Source organism: Eschscholzia californica, unplaced genomic scaffold (assembly GCF_041429995.1).
Source record: "Eschscholzia californica isolate CP2 unplaced genomic scaffold, dmEscCali1.0.p SCAF_3, whole genome shotgun sequence".
NCBI classification, from domain to species: domain Eukaryota; kingdom Viridiplantae; phylum Streptophyta; class Magnoliopsida; order Ranunculales; family Papaveraceae; genus Eschscholzia; species Eschscholzia californica.
Window position 1 is genome coordinate 59510872 of NW_028238420.1, and position 18606 is coordinate 59529477.

General features: G+C 36.6%; 4 protein-coding genes across 6 annotated transcripts; 2 read left to right on the plus strand and 2 right to left on the minus strand.

The window, feature by feature from the left end:
- Positions 1 to 482: 482 nt before the first annotated feature.
- On the plus strand, positions 483 to 4196 carry LOC147552590 (Peptidase family M48 family protein). The gene is made up of 3 exons (XM_086664819.1): positions 483 to 2200; positions 2813 to 2964; positions 3698 to 4196. Exons 1-3 carry the CDS (start codon positions 1241 to 1243, stop codon positions 3945 to 3947), a joined length of 1362 nt encoding a protein of 453 aa, XP_086520945.1. The 5' UTR covers positions 483 to 1240; the 3' UTR covers positions 3948 to 4196.
- A 562-nt stretch (positions 4197 to 4758) lies between these two features.
- On the minus strand, positions 4759 to 7045 carry LOC147552591 (coiled-coil protein). The gene is made up of 5 exons (XM_086664824.1): positions 6807 to 7045; positions 6669 to 6724; positions 5983 to 6209; positions 5179 to 5308; positions 4759 to 5063 (listed from the first exon to the last, which is right to left on the minus strand). Exons 1-5 carry the CDS (start codon positions 7009 to 7011, stop codon positions 4923 to 4925), a joined length of 759 nt encoding a protein of 252 aa, XP_086520950.1. The 5' UTR covers positions 7012 to 7045; the 3' UTR covers positions 4759 to 4922.
- On the plus strand, positions 6660 to 12228 carry LOC147552592 (putative pentatricopeptide repeat-containing protein At3g23330). 3 transcript variants are annotated; one of them, XM_086664823.1, is made up of 4 exons: positions 7217 to 7362; positions 8641 to 9725; positions 9983 to 11516; positions 11602 to 12228. In XM_086664823.1, the coding sequence occupies exons 3-4, from the start codon at positions 11324 to 11326 to the stop codon at positions 12057 to 12059; spliced, it is 651 nt and encodes a 216-aa protein (XP_086520949.1). In that variant the 5' UTR covers positions 7217 to 7362; positions 8641 to 9725; positions 9983 to 11323; the 3' UTR covers positions 12060 to 12228. The 3 variants fall into 3 exon arrangements, with proteins under 3 accessions (XP_086520947.1, XP_086520948.1, XP_086520949.1); XM_086664821.1 differs by lacking the exon at positions 11602 to 12228 and having other exon boundaries at positions 6660 to 7362; positions 9983 to 10529; XM_086664822.1 differs by lacking the exons at positions 7217 to 7362; positions 11602 to 12228 and adding an exon at positions 7074 to 7197 and having other exon boundaries at positions 9983 to 10122.
- A 722-nt stretch (positions 12229 to 12950) lies between these two features.
- Positions 12951 to 16001, minus strand: LOC147552593 (putative late blight resistance protein homolog R1B-16). The gene is made up of 2 exons (XM_086664817.1): positions 13354 to 16001; positions 12951 to 13254 (listed from the first exon to the last, which is right to left on the minus strand). Exons 1-2 carry the CDS (start codon positions 15881 to 15883, stop codon positions 13205 to 13207), a joined length of 2580 nt encoding a protein of 859 aa, XP_086520943.1. The 5' UTR covers positions 15884 to 16001; the 3' UTR covers positions 12951 to 13204.
- Positions 16002 to 18606: the final 2605 nt, after the last annotated feature.

Consider the following 18606-nt stretch of genomic DNA (forward strand, 5'->3'; position numbering starts at 1 on the left):
GTTCTCCTCTCTTTCTCTTACGACCAGGAACCCTTTTGCAGGACGTTTTCCAATTAAATATTTCCATCAACCTATCTTTTTTAGACTTTAACAAGTTAATCAAATTCATCCATTTTACTGCTTCTCCAACGAGTATCTGTCAAACTTTAATCAGAGTAATGTTAGAAGAGGCAACAAGTCAAAACCTACTTCAGACCTGCAAGAAGTCAATGATTTCCATCTTCGAGTCAACTCCCTTCCTATTTCTTGATGAAGTTTTTCACTCAAGATAGACAGTTCTTGTTTAGGTTTGGGGTACGTCTACTTTTGTAATCTCTTCTACCGTTTTCCTTTAAATAGTAGTAGTGAATATCTATCAAACGGAAGTTGATCTCGCTCCTGGGCCATCTCCAATGCAACACTCAAACTTTAAAATTTAGAATGTTGTTTATGAACTTTTAGAGTTTCTTTTATTAAACCTTCTCTAATTCAGATTCAACTTTAGCGGTGCAGTGCTGCACCTGGATGACGAGAGTCCAGTAGGCGAAAGCATCACTAGCTTACGTTCTGACTCGAGTTTCACGGGACACGTGGAATCCCGTTTGAATCAACAAAGACCACCTTGCAAGGACAAATACTCTGGGTGACCGATAGAATCTCTAAAATGACATGACATCATTTATTATGAAGATTCGGAAGTGGACATTCTAAGAGCATCTGTAATGCTAAACTTCATTAGTTTATGTATTAAGTCTTAATTGCGATTCTCATTGCTACGTAGCAAAACGAAGATCCTGTATTTTCTTTGTGTGTCTAGTGCAAATCTTTGCTGGTGAAATATTTAAAAAGACTGATATGTGTACCCAATAGTTTTTTTTGGAGATCACTATTGGTGACACAAAAAATCTTTAGAACGTTTTGATGGTTTTGAGTCGTGAGCATTTGGATTTTGAGAGTTTTTGTTGAATCTAGGGTGGGACACTGGGACATCATTTTAGGTGTGTTGGCACAAGCATCCCCTTTCTCCTCTAGATGTTCTTCCCCGTATGAGTAAATTCTAGACACATCTTGAATCATCTTTATTCTACTTCTATTACATCAAATTCCTTTATCGGATTTCCTTAACGGTATTCCAATCCTCCGTCTGCTAAGAAGAATCCGACAGAAACAAGGGAAGAGAAAAATTCCACAACAATCCTTCTTCAACGATCCAATACTGTTTTTCATGAAGTTTGATCGTCTAAATTAGGGTTTTCAAATCATGGGTAGTGTTAGAAAAGCGAAATTTGCGATCAATTCGTTTTGTAATAACCTTGCTTCGAAGATAGTAATCCGAGGAAATTCTCGAGTTCCGATTGAAGAAGCAAAAAACCATCTGAAGCAACGGATTTCTGATTACTCTTTGAATAACAGTTCTAGGGTTTCTGGGTTTTCTTCTTTGTCTTCATTAATTCGTTCAAAACCTAATTTTGATCATGTTATTAGAAGACAGAATTACTATAATCCATTTATTGGAGCTGGACGAAGATATTACTATGTGGATCGGTACAGAGTTCAACATTTCAGACCTAGAGGTCCAAAGAGATGGTTTCAAAACCCTAGAAATGTTTTAGTTGTTGTTTTGGTTAGCTCTGGAGTTGTAATTACTATGTACTTCGGAAATTTGGAAACTATACCTTATACAAAGAGATCTCATTTTGTGCTTTTATCAAAGAATTTAGAGAGAAAAATTGGGGAAACACAATTTGAACAATTAAAGGGTAGTTTCAAAGGGAAGATTTTACCAGCAATTCATCCTGAAAGTGTTAGGGTAAGATTGATTTCAAGAGATATAATTGATGCTTTACAAAGAGGATTAAAGAGTGAACAAGTTTGGAGTGATCTTGGGTATGGTTCTGAAACTACTGAAACTAATGAAGGTAAAGCTAAAGAGACATTAATGGCTTTAACTGAAGGTGTTGAAGGAAAAGTTGAAAGAGATTGGCGTAGAGAAGATGAGATTCTTGATGAGAAATGGGTTCAAGAGAGTAGAAAAAAAGGTCATGAAAAAGGTTCATCACCAGCAACTCAACATTTGGAAGGATTGAATTGGGAAGTATTGGTTGTTGATGAACCAGTTGTTAATGCCTTTTGTCTTCCTGGTGGAAAGATAGTTGTTTTTACTGGATTACTTGACCATTTCAGAACTGATACTGAGATTGCAACGATAATTGGACATGAGGTATTATGATTCTTATCATCTCTCGCAGCTTCTTACAATCTTATTTTCGAGCTTGCTATGATTAACTTCCAATGATAATTGCAATCTAGTAGAAAGTTCATGTTCTTTAATTTCTTTCGGGATTAGTATTTTACTGGTAGCTTAGTAATGGGAACGGATTAGGTTGTTATTGTTCAGTGGTCTCTTAGGAACCTTACTTGCAGTCTATAGATGTTTATACTGAATTTTCGGAAATTCGGGATATTGACTATACGAAGTAGGTTTCTGGCTTTCGGCGCGCCATGTGTGGTATATCCCGTTGGACTGCCTCCATTATGTGTGATAACGAGCTACAATTTGTGGCGAACCTATGTACCGGTTACGGTCTAGCATGTTGCAGTGGTGCATGTATGTTGGGGTTGTGCATTTACCTAGACGTTCATATACCACTGCATCCTTCCTACTCCATCTCGCATGATGCATGTACCTCTAATTCGTATATCCTACGCCAATGACAGGTATCTGCGTGACCTCAGATGGTGTATTAAAGTATAGGATTGGCCAGATTTTGATCGTTTTTTTTAGACAAATTTATGATCTTAATATGAGTTTTTATTATATTTTTGTCATCAGATTGGGCATGCAGTGGCTAGACATGCTGCCGAAGGGATCACAAAGAACATGTGGTTTGCAATTCTACAAATAATTCTTCTTCAGTTCATTTCTGCGCCTGATCTTGTCAATATGATGTCACAACTTCTCTTTAAGCTCCCTTTCTCTCGAAGGTATTCACCACCTCCTATTTCAGTTTTATGAGCAAACCTTTGTTCTCTTGTCACAATTGCTTACTTGTATGATTAGTGGTCGAGACTGAGAGTTTCTTTCTCAAAACATTCACAAACATAGTACTGTTTTACTTGTTGGAGTGTTGGTAAAAACTTGATACTCAGCTGAAACTATGCCAATTTCATGGATTCTTAGTTTAATAATTTGTAAATCTAGGATACACTTAAAAGGCGTCGTAGCTCTTAATTTGGAAACACCATTTTACTTGTTCATATGTTAATGTTTCTTATATGAGATGTTTATATATCTCTTACTTGCCCAACTTTCTGTTTCGACTTCTTTTGCGAAGTCTGAAATGTAGATCGATCTAAATTTATGCGCGATAAATTAATGTTGTAGAACAGATCCATTCTTGTTAAATTACATTTAGAAACGGAAGTAGAGTTCTGGGAGTGAAGAAAAAAAGGACTACCCGAGGATGAGTTCTGTAAAACATCGAATCTCACTAGAGCTGAAATATGGCAATTGTGCTATTTGCCTGTTATGTCGGATGTAGCGCTGCAAATAACAGATTTTGAAATTTAATGTGGATGGTGGTAAAGTGAAGTGGCATTGTGAAGAAAAGCCTTCTATGGGTTTAATACTCAGTAGGCGGAAATTTCTTCTAAGTGGTGGTGTTTTATTTCATTTACTCTTTTGTGTATGTTTATACTTGCGTGTTTGTGATATTAGGATGGAAATGGAAGCAGACTATATTGGGCTACTGTTGGTTGCTTCTGCTGGATATGATCCTCGAGTGGCACCGAGAGTGTACCAAAAGCTTGGGGAGGTGTCTGGTGATTCCTCACTGAGGGATTATCTCTCAACTCACCCATCCGGAAAGAAGAGAGCACAGTTGCTGTCCCAAGCCAAAGTCATGGAGGAAGCACTCACTATTTACAGAGAAGCAAGAGCTGGGCGAGGCGTCGAAGGCTTCTTATAAGAATAATAAACTAACTCACCAGTTCAGATATCAACATTAGTAGAATATGAAGATCTCCCAATATGATGTTCCACTATCGTTTCTGATACATCTTGTTCTTACAACAACTCGAATTGTCTTTATTTGTTCGGTTGATGTTGTTTGTGTGATCATGTCTTCTGCTGTGTCGTGAAGGTAGATCCTCCCTTAGCTTTTGTTTGATGTAAATTGTGAGAATCACAATCAAAGAATAATTTGTTAGAACAAAAACTTTGTCATCACTCCTGAAATTTGCAGCTGTGTTCAGGAGATGAAGAAAAACAGGGGAAAAGAGACGGACGTCTTTCTTTATGTTTCTCCCTGACTTCCCTCGACAGAGGGGAACTTCTCTCGGACTGTCCGTAAATGGTCAGGGAGGCGACCGTCTTATCAATTCGTACGTATCTCCCTGAGGGGAACTTCTCTTGGACCTCTGTAAATGGTCGGGGCATCCTTCTGTAAATGGGCGGGGGCATATTTCTGTAAATGGGCGGGGCATCCTTCTGGAAATGGTTGGCTGCTCTTCCTCTACTCATTTCTCTCTCCTCTCTTTGCTGCTAGCAGAGGAGCTCCCTTCTGATTTCAAGCGACACCAGCTTAAGGAGAACCTCCACAAGGTTTCAAGCAAAATTCTCGTGGAGAGATTTAGGACATTTGAAACGGTAATCTTTGGGGTTCGCAGAGGAGAGAGAAACGGGAGGAAGTAAAAAAACATACAAATTCTATCTTAGGTCCTTAGAATAAGTGTATAACAGGCATCACAGTGAAGTTAGACGACAAAGTTTCTGTTTCAAATGTATGCTAAGTTTCGAACCAAATGAAAATCAAGAACGATCCTGCTTAAACACTATATGATCAAGCTACAGAGAGTAATAAACAAAACAACCATAAATAACACAAAAATTGAAACAAAAAACTAAGCATCTAAGATGAATTAAATATACTAACTTAGGCCAATCACAAGGATTGGTCTAGGTTTACAGAAGCAGGAATCTGTATACCAGGCCTCGAAGCCCATCCTTTCCTGTTCCTATAAGCTTCAACAGCCTGCAAACGAAGCCTCTCATGTGAAGCATCTGGGACAGTCTTCTTTGATGCCTTCATGAAACACGAAAAATCTTTTTCAGTGACATAATCTAATCTGTAGATTTAATTATAGGTTCCAAAAGTACTTCATAAGTTTTTGTAGCATTGAAAATTGTGAGAGTAATACCTTAGGAACTGCTGACAATTTTGGTGGAGCTTGAACAACTTCCCCAAACTTGATTTTCTCGTGCCCCTGGAACTCCAAAGTCTCTCCCGAAGGGGCTTTCTTGTGTTTGTTTTTCTTCGCTTCCAAATATCTACACATGTTTAAGATCCACTTATCACTATCTATCAACTAACTATAGAATGTATAGCAAGCCTGACATTCTAACTCATAAATTTTGAAAAGAATGTAGTTTGGTCAACAAGGATGATGCAGGAGGCAAGAGAAAAAGGTGCATGTCGATAACTGAGGCAAAGTTAGCACTTCAAAGTGCTAATTACACATTATATAATCAAATGACATATTCAAATGTACTTCTCTTTGCATCCATTGAAGAAAAAAAGACAATCATTACGCAAGACTGTTCCATCTGAAATTCACGTGACATGACCCCCATTATGGGCATCAGCATCTGACATGATAATGTGTCGGAAACTGAAACCTAAAAATCCCAATATGGGGATTGGTCGTACACATATTTATCCTCGTTCTAGATACAATAGTTCTATTTTACACATATGATGTTAATGTGGTGGTGGTTTTCACGGATTAACACCGTGCATGTACAAAACATCAAATTGAACTCATACAGGTATTACCGAGTATTCATCTAGTATCCATGAATTCGATGCATGGAGATACAACAAAATATTAAAAAGAAATATCTATTTTACATATATGAACATCACTACACGAAAGGAGCACTAGGATTCATGTTTAAAAGGTCAAAGAGACTACAAATTGAGTGAAAGTAAAAAAGAAACTTACTTTTTCTTGCGTTCCTTTCTTTTTAACCCAGTACCAGCACCTTTAACAATTTCCTCAAACCGAAGGTCATTAATTTCCTTCCTCTTTCTTTTTGCTTTTCTCTTAGCATTCTTATCTCGATTTGAATCTTCATCATCACTGTCTTTGTTTTTGTGTTTAGGTGTTTTGTCATTCCCTTCATCATTGTCTTTTTGTTTAAAATCATTCTCACCCTCTGGAACTGGTTTCTGCAAATGAATTAGAACTAATATATGAGAACAACGCAAAGGCGATTCAAAGACAGAAAGTAACTTCTATCTCCTTAGCAACTGTAATTTACACTACACTCCTAGCCTCCAAAGAGCATTCAGGTTTGAAAAATCCCCATCTTATATCCCAGACCTTAAACCCTAAATTCAGCACAAAAACTTCCCTCCCATACTTCGATATCAGACAATGTGATACAGTTATTGTTCAAGATTCCAACTTTTCAAGTTTTGATTAAACATCTCAATAACCCTTCATTAACGAACCACAATTGAGAACAAATTTCTAAAAAAATTGCTATAATTTGTTAATATGGAATGCATTGGAATCTAAAAGTCCCAAATTTGTACTTCAACAAGTGGTAAACACAACATGTACTATCTCAAACCCTATAACTTCATGTATAAGGGAGAAGAAAAAGATGTGGGTTTAAAACTCACGGTTTCACCAGCAAGTCCTCTCTTTTTCTCCTTGCGTTCTGTGTCAATGGAAGATCCTGAAAAGGCCACAACTGATTAGAAAAACGTCAACAGAGAGGAATAGAGTCTAGAGAGAGAGAGAGGTAAGTTAGTTAGTACCTGTGTTGGTGGTGGAAGGGAGTGGTGAAGGGTGGTTAGGGTTTTTAAGATTGTTAGTTTTGGGGGAGGTGAAGTCCATAAGCTTGCGGAGTTTGGAGGGCAAAGCGTCAATCTCGTCAGGTTTTGGTGGTGGAGGAAGACGAGCATAACCTCCATGAGCAGCTTTGTAGTTCTTCTCTCGCCGTCTCTGCCCTTTCCCTCCCATCTCCTCTCTCTCTTTTCTCACTCCTTTTCTCCTCCGTGACGGCGGAAGTTTGTTGAAATGCCCCAATTTAAGGGGTACTTTCGGAAATTTCCCTAGAAGTTTTCAAAATTGTGAAGAAGGGGAGAGAATAAATTCCCCCCCAAACCAGACCAGCCGAACCCTTCCCTCTTCTTCCCGTCTTTAATGGTTGGTGTAATAGCTATTCCCCCCTTTCTTTCTTCTTGTTAGGGTTTTTCTTGTTTCCAGTGTTCCTGGTTTACCATCTCTCTCTCTCTCTCACTCTCTATCTATCGATGCCCGACGAAATCTCTCTAATATGATTTCCAAAGCGTTTTTAGCTCGAGATTAACGGTACTTTCATTTGCTTCTTCATCTCACTATGATTTTTGTATATATGTTTGATCTTAGTTTAAGATTAGGGTTTTATGTATAAAAAAATTAGGCCTTATGTTCTGTTGGAATTAAATTAATTTCTACCTAATTGAATTTTATTAGTATAATTTTCTTTATTTGCTGCGTAAAATGATTCAAGCTTATGAAATTGAAAAAGGTGTAATATTTCCTTTTTCATCTCAATATGTGATATAGTTTTTTAACTGATTATTGATGAAATAGCTTGCCTAAGCTCTTTCAGTTGAAATCGGTGGTTTCATGTCGAACTCCCTTGAAAGGAATCGACACCAAGCCACCGATATCAACGCCAGTAGCTTGCCTAAGCTACTAGAGTTCAAATTGGTGGTTTCTTTTCGAACTCCCTTGAAAGGAATTGCCACCAGGCCACCGATATCGACTCAATCTAAGCTACTAGAAATCAAATCGGTGGTTTCTCTTGAACTCCCTTGAAATGAATCGACACCAAGGCAACGATATTGACTCTAGTGGTACTATTTTGGAGTGTTTAATGTCATTATTTCTATCGTACCCACTGATCAGTGGGTACTATTTTGGAGTGATTCTCAAGTCACAATCAATGTTCACTAGCACTTAGGATAATAAACAAACATAATGAAAATTGAAGAGGGAAGGTAGTTGATTCCACCATTGCAGAACAACGGTGCTTTCATTTTATCTCTTCTAGTTTCCCTATCATTCATGATCAGATTATCCAATTTTTAACATTGATGATATAATTTCACTGATTCTATTAGATGCAAGTACTCCATTTCTTAGAAAATATTATTTTCATTGAAGAAATTCACCTGCTGCAGTTTATTAATTTTATCCTGAGAATTTAGAGTCGTGGGTTCCACACCCAGACATCTTCGTTTTCAGTTGTTTGGTACGAAAGATTCTGTAGATAGAAAAATTGTTCAAGATGGCCAGAAAGTATTTGATGAATTATTGAAACAAGTATTTGTTTTCAGTTTAATATTCTGATTCATATGTGGTTATGCTCAAAGAGGTTTGTATTATCTTTTAAGTTTGAACTTTGAATATCAGTATGAGTTCTTGAAACGCTATTTACGTATTCTTGTTTTACCAATTTTAGAATATTTGTCAATGGTGAAACTAGAATATGAGGAAGGATCTTCCAGTTATTTTGATTTTCCTTGATTGAATTTCTCTGCTATATGTTTTCTAATGTTGTTTTTTAAATTGACACAATTTTTTTTTCGTATCAATTTGCAGCAATGTCCAATAATTGAGCAAGGGATTTTTTTTTGTATTTTCTTATTAGCATGCGTACTCCTGCTGATGTCCCATTTTACGCTTCTCTGATTGAATCATGTTCTTCCAGTAAGAACCTTAAATCACTAAAACGAATCCATGCTCAGATCATCAGAATCGGTATCTTTCACCACGATTTCATCCGTGCTAAACTTGTCTCTTCTTATGCCTCCTGCTCAAAAATGAATGAAGCAACCACCATCTTCTATCGTACAAATCGTCAATCTACTTTCCTTTATAACTCATTGATTAAAGGCTTCACTTCCATAAACGAGTTCCATGAATCCCTTCATATCTACCAACAGATGATTCTTGCAAAAAAACAACAAGATCACTGCACCTTTCCTATTGTCATCAAGACTTGCGCTGGAATCTCAGCTCTCCATCTTGGCCGGCAAGTCCACCTAGCGTCCTTAATCCGAGGCTTCACTTCTGATGTGTCAACAAGTAATGCATTGATCTCAATGTATTCCAAATGTGGGGACTTAACAGCAGCACGTCGAGTTTTTGATGAAATACCCGAGAAAAACTTGATCACGTGGTCGGCGATGATAGGTGGGTATAGCATTCATGGAGTTTATAGTGAAGTTTTCAGTTTGTTTGAAGGGATGTTAGCAACTGGGGAGATGCCGGATGAGATTACTTTTACAGGGATTTTGATGGCTTGTAGCCATGGACGGATGACAGAGTTGGGGATGAAGTATTTTGAGATGATGGAAGAGAAATTTGGTTTGAAACCTAGAGTGGAGCATTATACATGCATGGTGGATATGTTGGGTAGAACTGGACAGGTAGAAGAAGCAGAAGCTTTGGTTTTGAAGATGGAAGTAGAACCAGATGATGCATTATGGGGAGCATTACTCGGGGCCTGTAAGATGCATGGAAAAGTTGAGGTAGCTGAGAGAGTGGCTGAAAAGATTTACGGGAGGCACACATCAAGCTTAACATGAGCTCGACTGAGCATTTTGAAAAAAAAACTGGCTCTTGTCACACATATTGTCACAATTGGGATTCTTGTCATTCATCTATTGATGTTTCATCACAAGGTATTATTCTTAGTCATAATGAGTTGGCGGTATCAACATATTACCAAATACTTGATTTGAATTTCCGTATTTTCCTCCTGATGTTTGAGTTGCGTAAGTTACATATATATGTTCGGAAGAATCTTTGCTGTTGTATTGTGGTTAATTTATTATTCAGTTACCGACCTGACATGTTTGTGCAACCAGTCAATAAGCCCGGAAATACTGAATGACCGACTTTACATTTCTTTTCTGATAATGGTACTCTTATTTTGCAGGAAGAGATGATTATTTCTTTGCAAGTTAGAGCATCAACATTTCGCAACCCATATATCTTACTGATGCAACTACGCGAACCAAGTGGTACAACTGCCACTATAACCTCATTCACAGGACAGCAAGTTGTCTTTAGGTCAAGTATGGGACGTTGCTAATGAGGTCAGACTTGGAAGAACCTGAATGAACCTCTCATCCTCTCGGAATACCCCGGTTTTTCTGTCCTTATGAAGAAAAAATATAATTAGCAGTGTAGGGTTCGAGTTATCGTTGCATTGAAAGACGCATGAGTGAAGCTGCTCATTGAGGTGATCACTCTTTTTAGACCTGCTTTTCTTTCTCCAGGAAAGAACTTAGCTTTGTTGCTGGTCTAAAAAATCTCGATTTTTCGAGACAAAAACAAATAGTTTGCAGTTCAAGCTTGAAAATCCAGCAGAGTTTCTTGTATCGAAAAATAGAGACAAAAACAAATAGTTTGCAGGTCATGTATAATCAGATTTGGGGTCTGAATTGACTCATTAAAATATCAAACTATTTGTTTTTGTCTGATTCGTGATGTCTACATGGATGACGATCCTTCCCCCAACAAAGACATTCCTCCATCTCAAATGGACCACCTACTAGAAATTTGTGGCAATGACATTAGAAGAATGTTTGTTTGTACTTGGCGTATACCCTTGTTTGGTAGTACTAGTGGTTCATTTGATGGAAAATATAGGCATACACATCTTAACTTGCCGAGATAGCTTTAATTTTGTTTCTAGATTGGACTACTTTCTCGTTGCAAAGTTTTTTTTTTTTTGTTGTTGAAACTTTGTAGTTTTCATTAGAGAGGCCGAGAGTGGCATTGCTCAAGCGAAAGTTAAACCAACATTCAGACAGAAGCGTGGGTTCATTAACTTAAAATCATACTCCAATAGAAAGGGCGATTATTTTAATCACTTTCATCATCAACCAAATTGTCGGCCTTTGAACTCAAAGTTAATATAATGTACAACCAATTTGTGAGATTGATATTTGAATTAACCTATGTCATAAAGTCCTAAGAAGTTTTTTTTTTTTGGTTCAAGTCCTACCAAGTTAAAAATAATAATTAATTTTATTACTTTAAATTCAATAATCCATTAAAAAATCAATATTAATTAAGAAATACACACAAAATTTTAAAAAAACCCCATAATATAATACTATTATGATAATCAGATTGGGACAACTGTGTTACAAATACCCACCCACACTCTTTTATTTGATTCCTTTCTCCATGTGAACTTCATACCTCAAGTCTCTCCCAATCCCTTTCCTTTTTCTTTCTCTCTCTATACTTTCTCTCTCCTCAATTGACAATGAAAATGGAAATAATTCTATATCTAACGGTCATGACTGTTCTGATCACTACAGTTGCATCTGATAATTCTTACACTAATCACACCGTCGGCGATTCAGCTGGTTGGTTCTTCAATCCTACCACCAATACTTCCGCCACCGATTACACCAAATGGGCTTCAAATCAAACATTCAATCTCGGCGATTACCTCAGTAAGTTCTTTACTTATATAAAACTTTACTTTCTCTCTCTAGAATACTGAAACTATAGATCTACTACTACTACCCATGTTTGCAGTATTCAATACCAATACAAATCAGACGGTGATTCAGACCTACAATGAAACGGCCTATCAAATTTGCAACGCCGACGATACATCGGAAACAGATACTTCTGTTTATAGTGGAGGAGTAAATGACATCGGAAAAGCGTTGACTTTTTCAGTGCCGTTGACTATTGAAGGTGAGAATTACTTCTTTTCAGGTGCGGATGATGGTGTACAATGCTCACAAGGTTTGGCATTCAAGATTGATGTTAAACATGGGAAAGGTTTACCACCTAGTTTAAATCAACCACCACCTCCTCCTTTTGTTGAATCTCCACCGTTAGATTCAAACCAGTCTACACCATCAACGGCCACTAATAATCAACAAGAAAGGTTATATCGTGGTGGAAGTACTAGTATTATTGGGGCTAAAATGAGCTTGTGGGTTGTTAGTGTTTTATTTTTGTTTGAGTTGTTCATTTTATGTTGATATTTTTGTTTATGATGAAATTATAGTATTTCCAAGGATTTGTTTTGAGATACCACGAGAAAAAAAAAAGAGTAGAGTTGAGATATTGGAGGCTATGTTGATGTATTTTGTACGATTAGTGATTTATGTTGTCTACGATTTCAATAAAAAAGTAACATTATTCGAGAAATTGGGTTATAAAATGTACTACTATTGTTTTGGTTTATAAGTTTTTTTTTGTGTATTTGATATGAAAATTTTATTGGGGTTAGATGTTAAGAACCCTGGTATTAAGCAATACATACAATAGTTAAAACTCTATCTAATTGCTCTTTTCTACTCGCTTCAAATCGTGATGAATTAAGCAAGTTTGACGTTATTTCTATTGTTTCTTTCCGCTTAACTCTTGTACATAGAGAACGAGAATAAATCTTTTTACTGTTTTGGATTTTGTTTTCTAAATTTGTTGTTCTTCTAGGAAATCTTAAATTTGTTAGGAACTTCGAAGAAACACGTCCCTTTTAGTACCAGGACTCCCAAAATTAACCTTTAGCTGGGTTGAGCATTACAATGTCTTTCGATCTTGTCGAAGATCTCATGTGAGTTAAGGGTTAATGTACATGTAGATAGTTGACTATAGGTTACCAATATGTCGGATCACCCCGTTCTGTTATCTCTTCATATTATGTGGGTTTACATACATGCACATACACACATAGTTGACTAAAGGTTTCCAACGGGCCCTGTCGAAGTACAAACAGCCTGTTCATTAGGCATGTCGGCCGAGACAAACGCCACAACGTTTCACTGGCAATCTATAATGTGTCGAGTCGGGATCGGCAAAATTTATAAATTTAAGAAATGGAGTACTACCTTACAGAGGTTTTAACAGTAAAAGAGAAGCAAGAAATATTGAAAACAAAAATGTATGAGTTACCATTTCTGGAAGACCAAAATTGCATATTAGTTGTAGTTATGACTCCAGTATCGACTATTATTGGACAACATGTAACAAGGAAATGTGAGTAAAGAATGAGGACAAAATTGTGTAGATGTGCAGAAGACGAGAAACCGAAAATCTGAAAGCTCGTATAAAATGAGCATTCCCACTCGAAGTTTATCCACAAAAATGTCTTAGGCGTCGTTGATGTTCTAATAGTTTCTGTTTATGCCTCACGAGTCACTTTGCACGATTTGTGAAGACGGGATGAGCTCACTGGAAAAGGACAATACGAGTTTAAATGTCTTTACCACCAATAGAATGATCAAAGAAAAAAAATGTAATAGAAGTAAAAAAAGAATTGGAAGATCTCACCTTTAGTTTGGTTGTTTTTGTGATTCTCTCCAAATGCATTTCCTTCTTGTAAATTTCGATGCTTCATTACTACTATACACCGAAATGATTCCACTAAATTAGGATAAGGTTTATCGATGACCACAGTCGAAAGATTTGCCATTGCATCTTTCACAAGTTTCCACTGCAAAATTTCCATCTCAAGTAGATGCAAGACTTGAAGTTCATGAAATGTACCTGCCTCACAAATCATATTTTTCGTGTCGAATTTGACTTTTCTCAGTTTGAGGATTTGAAGGTTTGGTAACTTACCCAAGGTTAGCATATCGTAAGATGATAGTTTAGTCTCAAGTATCGTTATCTTCTTCAAGGTGTCGTTTTGAAATTTCGGAAACACAGAATAACTAACAACCTTCAGAGATAGCAAATGAGGTAAATGAGGAATTGACATTATATGATTAGCTGATGGTAGTGTGCTTGAGCCTGGCAGTTTCGATAACCCCGTTCCATGTATTCCTAGTTTTATCAGATTAGGTATGGAATCAAAGAAATTGCGATAGCTTTTTCCGTAGTAGTTTATGATAGACAAGGACTGAAGATTACCTAAAGAGGACCAACTGTTTTCATTTTTAGGCTTGGGTATGTTATCACAACCACCTAAGAAGAGATGTCTCAAGTTTTTCATTTCCCAAATTCTGTCGGGCAACTTATCGATCGTACTGTTTCTTGCATCAAGTGTTTGTAAATTCCAAAGTTTTGTAATAGATTCTGGAAGCAGTTTCGCAGAAGGAGCATTGATCCTAATGTACCTCAAAAGATGTAGACTTCCTAGCTCTTTTGGAACTTGAGTAACAACAACTAACCCAATATCAAGAACCCTAAGATACTTAAAGTGTTTGTAACTAAGAGACAAAAGAGTGGGAATGGGATTTAGTGGCTTAAGATTACTGTAATGTTTGTCGAAGCAAAGGATAGAATGGAGGACCGAGTAACTATTAAAAGACGGAGTTGAAGTTTGAATATTGGTGATTGTACTTAAATCGTATATGGCAAGTCTACGAAGACTATCAAAAGGAAATGGAGAATGTGGGTACCTGTGAACGTGAAGGAACTTCTCTTTGGTGCTATTTATGATGCATAATTCACGCAAAACACTATGGATACGAATTTGTTTGATACCTTTGTCTGTTCTCCATTTTGTTACTTGAATCAAGCTTCTTCGATATAGTTCGTAAATGTACTCATCTGCAATTTTCTCAATACTTTTCCCGTCTTTTGTCTCTGTGATTAGTCCCTCGCTGGTCCATAATCTAATAAGTTTTCTTACAGGAATGTTGGTATCTTCCGGGAAGGCAATAAGATATAGAAAGCATTGTTTCAAGTGATGAGGTAGATCGTTGTAACTTGAGGAAAATATTATCTCTAGCGGTCGTTTTTCTTGATCATATAGGTAATCTTTTATTCTCTCGTCAACTTTCCACCAAAGATTACGGTCTTCATCTGCTAATATACCTGCCATAACCATTATTGAAGCTGGTAGACCACCACATTTGGAAGCAATCAATTTCCCAAATTTATCTTCTTCTTGTGTTTCACTTCCTCCCAATGCTTTTTGAGACAATAGTAGCCAACTTTCGTCTAGGTTTAGGAAAGGAAGATTAAAGGGACGGCCGATCCCACTAGAACGACTAGTGAGTAATATTCGACTTCGATTATTGTTATCAGGAAACACTTTTCTTATTTCAATCCACACATCTCTACCAAACCATACATCATCAATGACAATTAGATATCTCTTACTTCTTAAGTAATTTGATATCGTCTCTTTTAACTTCTGTTCATCCTTCTTTATAATATCCAACTCTGGGAAGTTTTCCTCCCCACGCAAATAATCTAAAATGCTACACAAGAATTCACTTTTTTTGAAGTTTCTTGTTGCATTAACCCAAACTAAGCATTCGAAATGATCAATGACCATGTAAAATATTTTTCTAGCAAGAGTTGACTTACCAATTCCGCCCATTCCCACGATAGAAATTGTATCGAGTTTTACCTTTCCTTGTGTCAAAAGCGTCACGATATCTTCTTCTTCTTGTTCGAATCCCACCATATAGTTCGATTCCTCCCATGAGGATACATTCTTCAACCTTGTTTGGCTTGTAGTAATTCTCTCAATCATGCTTTGGTTAGTTAGTATCTCTTTAATTCTTTTGTTAAGGCATATTAGCTCATCTAAGTAACACGGACCGGAAATGAAGTAATGAGCAAATTTCTTACCTCTGCTTTTCCAACATTGGCTAATCATCATACTCTTGTGAGTATCGATCGCGTCTTCTGCCTCATGGTGTTTGTTTCTTATATGATTCAAGAACTCTTTGACATCATCTTTGTGTTCTTCCTCCTCATGAGAGTAACTTTTGAGGAGCTTTGCAAGAGAGTCTTTCTTTTCAATTAACTTATCTACTTGTTTCTCCTCTTCCTCTGGTAATTTCAAAATGTTTTGGGCATAAAAGAGAAATTGAAGTACTGCAGGTTTGATGTCAAATTTCATCTTCTGACAGAAAAATTAAGAGAAGAAGGGTTAGCTAATTGATTTTGGAACTCAAATGAATTAAGGTAAATGAAGATTATCTCAGAGGAAGTTGATATTAATTGAAGAAATCAAAGTCAACCTCTTGGGTCAAGTGTGAAATGCAAAGTCATGATCATACAGATAATTAAAATTTAAATATCACTGTTTGTTTAGCTTATTTTCATTTGGTGACATTTTCTCTGTTTCCATTTTTGAGGAGCACATGGGATTTTATTTTTTACTCTTTAATACAAGTAATCTCTTTTATTTTATTTTTGGGTTATTTCTCTAGAGGCTCCCTACTTTGTGATCAGCATTCTGCGTAGCCCCCTACTTTATCAATAATATCGAAAAGGCCCCCTTTTTCCGTTACCGTTAATTTCTCTCCTCCATCTCATCACCCCTCTCTTTCACTTCAACTCTCTCGCCACATCATCATCTTCTCCGATAGGGTTGCCGGGCGATCAAAAATTTCGGTGACCGGCGACCTCCATACTTAAAAAAAAAAATTCTCTTTTTTCTCTCTCTCTCTAAACACTCTGGCGAAAGGATTCCCTTTTCGCCGGAGGTCTGGTTCACCAAATCTTAGGTCTGTTCGTTGAACATACCAGATCTGGTATGTTTGGAAACAAATCTTTCACGAAGGGGTTTCCCTTCGCCGGAATGCTTAGGAAGAGAGAGAAGAGGAAAATTATTTTTTAGTAGGAAGGACGCCGGTCGGTCGTCGCAATTTTTGACCGGTCGGCGACTTTATCAGAGAAGATGATGATATGGCGAGAGAATTGGTGTGGCAGAGAGAGGTGATGAGATGGAAGAGAGAGAGAGACACACACTTAACAGTAACGGAGAAAAAGGGGCCTTCTCGGTATTTCGATAAAGTAGGGGGGCTTCGCAGGAAGCTGGTCACAATGTAGGGGCCCTCTAGGGAAATAACCCCAAAAGAGAAAGTAGACTAATTCTTTTTTGGTCCATGAATATTTTTCCCTTTACAAGCCCATCTTTAGGGTGGTTTGTCATTTACTGTTTGAATAGAAAAAAAGCAGAAAACTAAAACTTGGAACAATTCGTCGCTTTCAGTCGATCAAAATTTCGCACTTCCGGTACTCTAATTATGTACTCGATGATGTCAAAAAGTGGCTTCCTGAAAAATTGTCCTGCAACAAATTTGGACAAAACAAAAAAATTCAATCGGATCGAATGTAAGATCAAGTCAAATGGAGTTATCTGAAATGAACTCATTATATTTAGAGTTGGGACGCCAGAGAAATCAATGAAAATAAAAACAATTAAACCATCAAAACCACCAAGTCGACTCTCAGCTCTCTATTTTCTTAAATGAACGGGTGAAGTTCTTTGTTTTAAGAGAAGGGGTGAAGTTTATAGTTCGGACTGAGTGATGCTACCTTTTCCTACACTTATGCTGTATCTTTTTTAACTAACTTACGGTTCATTGACTATCTTTTTATAATCGGTCTCAAAGAATTTTCAACCATTTCAAAATTGGTCGCAATAGGAGGTGTAACGGGAGGACTAATATATCATTTTCTTTTCTAAATACTAAATCAAATGGGGTTGGTTTGTATAGTTGTTTTATATTACTAAACTAATGTTTCAACTACACCCACACGGCATACATCGATTCTGCTACATAAGTTTCAAATTTTTTCTTTTCAAACCTTTATTTGAAAATATTAACTATTTAGACTATTAAATTTAATGATATAAATTGAAAATCATGTTTTAGTTATCCATAAAGAATTATATTATATATTTTTTAATATCTATCAATATATATAACTTGTGCCTTTAAAAATTAATAATAACTAATATAAAACACTATAATACTGTACAATAAGTATATTTTAACTCGTTAGAAAAATGCCCTAACCAGATCAACAACCAATTTTCCTCAATACGATAAATAGTGACAACTCTTAGATTGAACCCAAAACGGAAGCCCATTGTTGACCTGCATTCAAGACTTCTCGAGATCTATCTAATAAACGGGTGAAATTTTCTAATTCGGACTATAAAAAATCTCATTTGTCCGCCTCAATCATCTAACTCATCCAATATCCAAGGTGAAATGAGGGTATTACAGACAAAACATATGAAAATAATTTTTCTTGTACAATGGTGATAAGTGCAGTTTCATTTTAGGATTTCTTCAAAGTTAACCATTCTTAGCAGAAAAGTTAAAAAGAGGGCCAAAACTGGGTTTTGACCAATGCTGGGACCTAACAAAAGTTTGTTTTTTCCACTAGTTGGTCAAAGAGGTTTAAACGTGTCCTTCTACGAATTTAAACTAAGGTTCAAAGAAGGTTTAACACGTATAAAGGGTCATTTTCGAATTGGTCTTTAAAGTGTGATCGGATTTTTGCGTGGTCCTTTAAAGGACGAGAAATGTCGAGATGACTTTTTTTTCAGTCTTTCTATCCACGAACTATTACCATCACATTTTTACTTCTTATTTTACCCTTCTCACGCGTTTGAATTCAAATGATGTAGAAATATATGAAAGGATTATTTAGCCATTGATCTCAAACTATTTAAGAGACATGAGGATTACATCCCAAAATGAAATATATGTATGGGGTTAGTTTCCATTCTCAATTTATCGATAATATGGCTACACCTCCAAAATGATAATATGTCTAGGACTGACCCTCATTCTCGATTTTTTCATCAAATATCAATTAAGT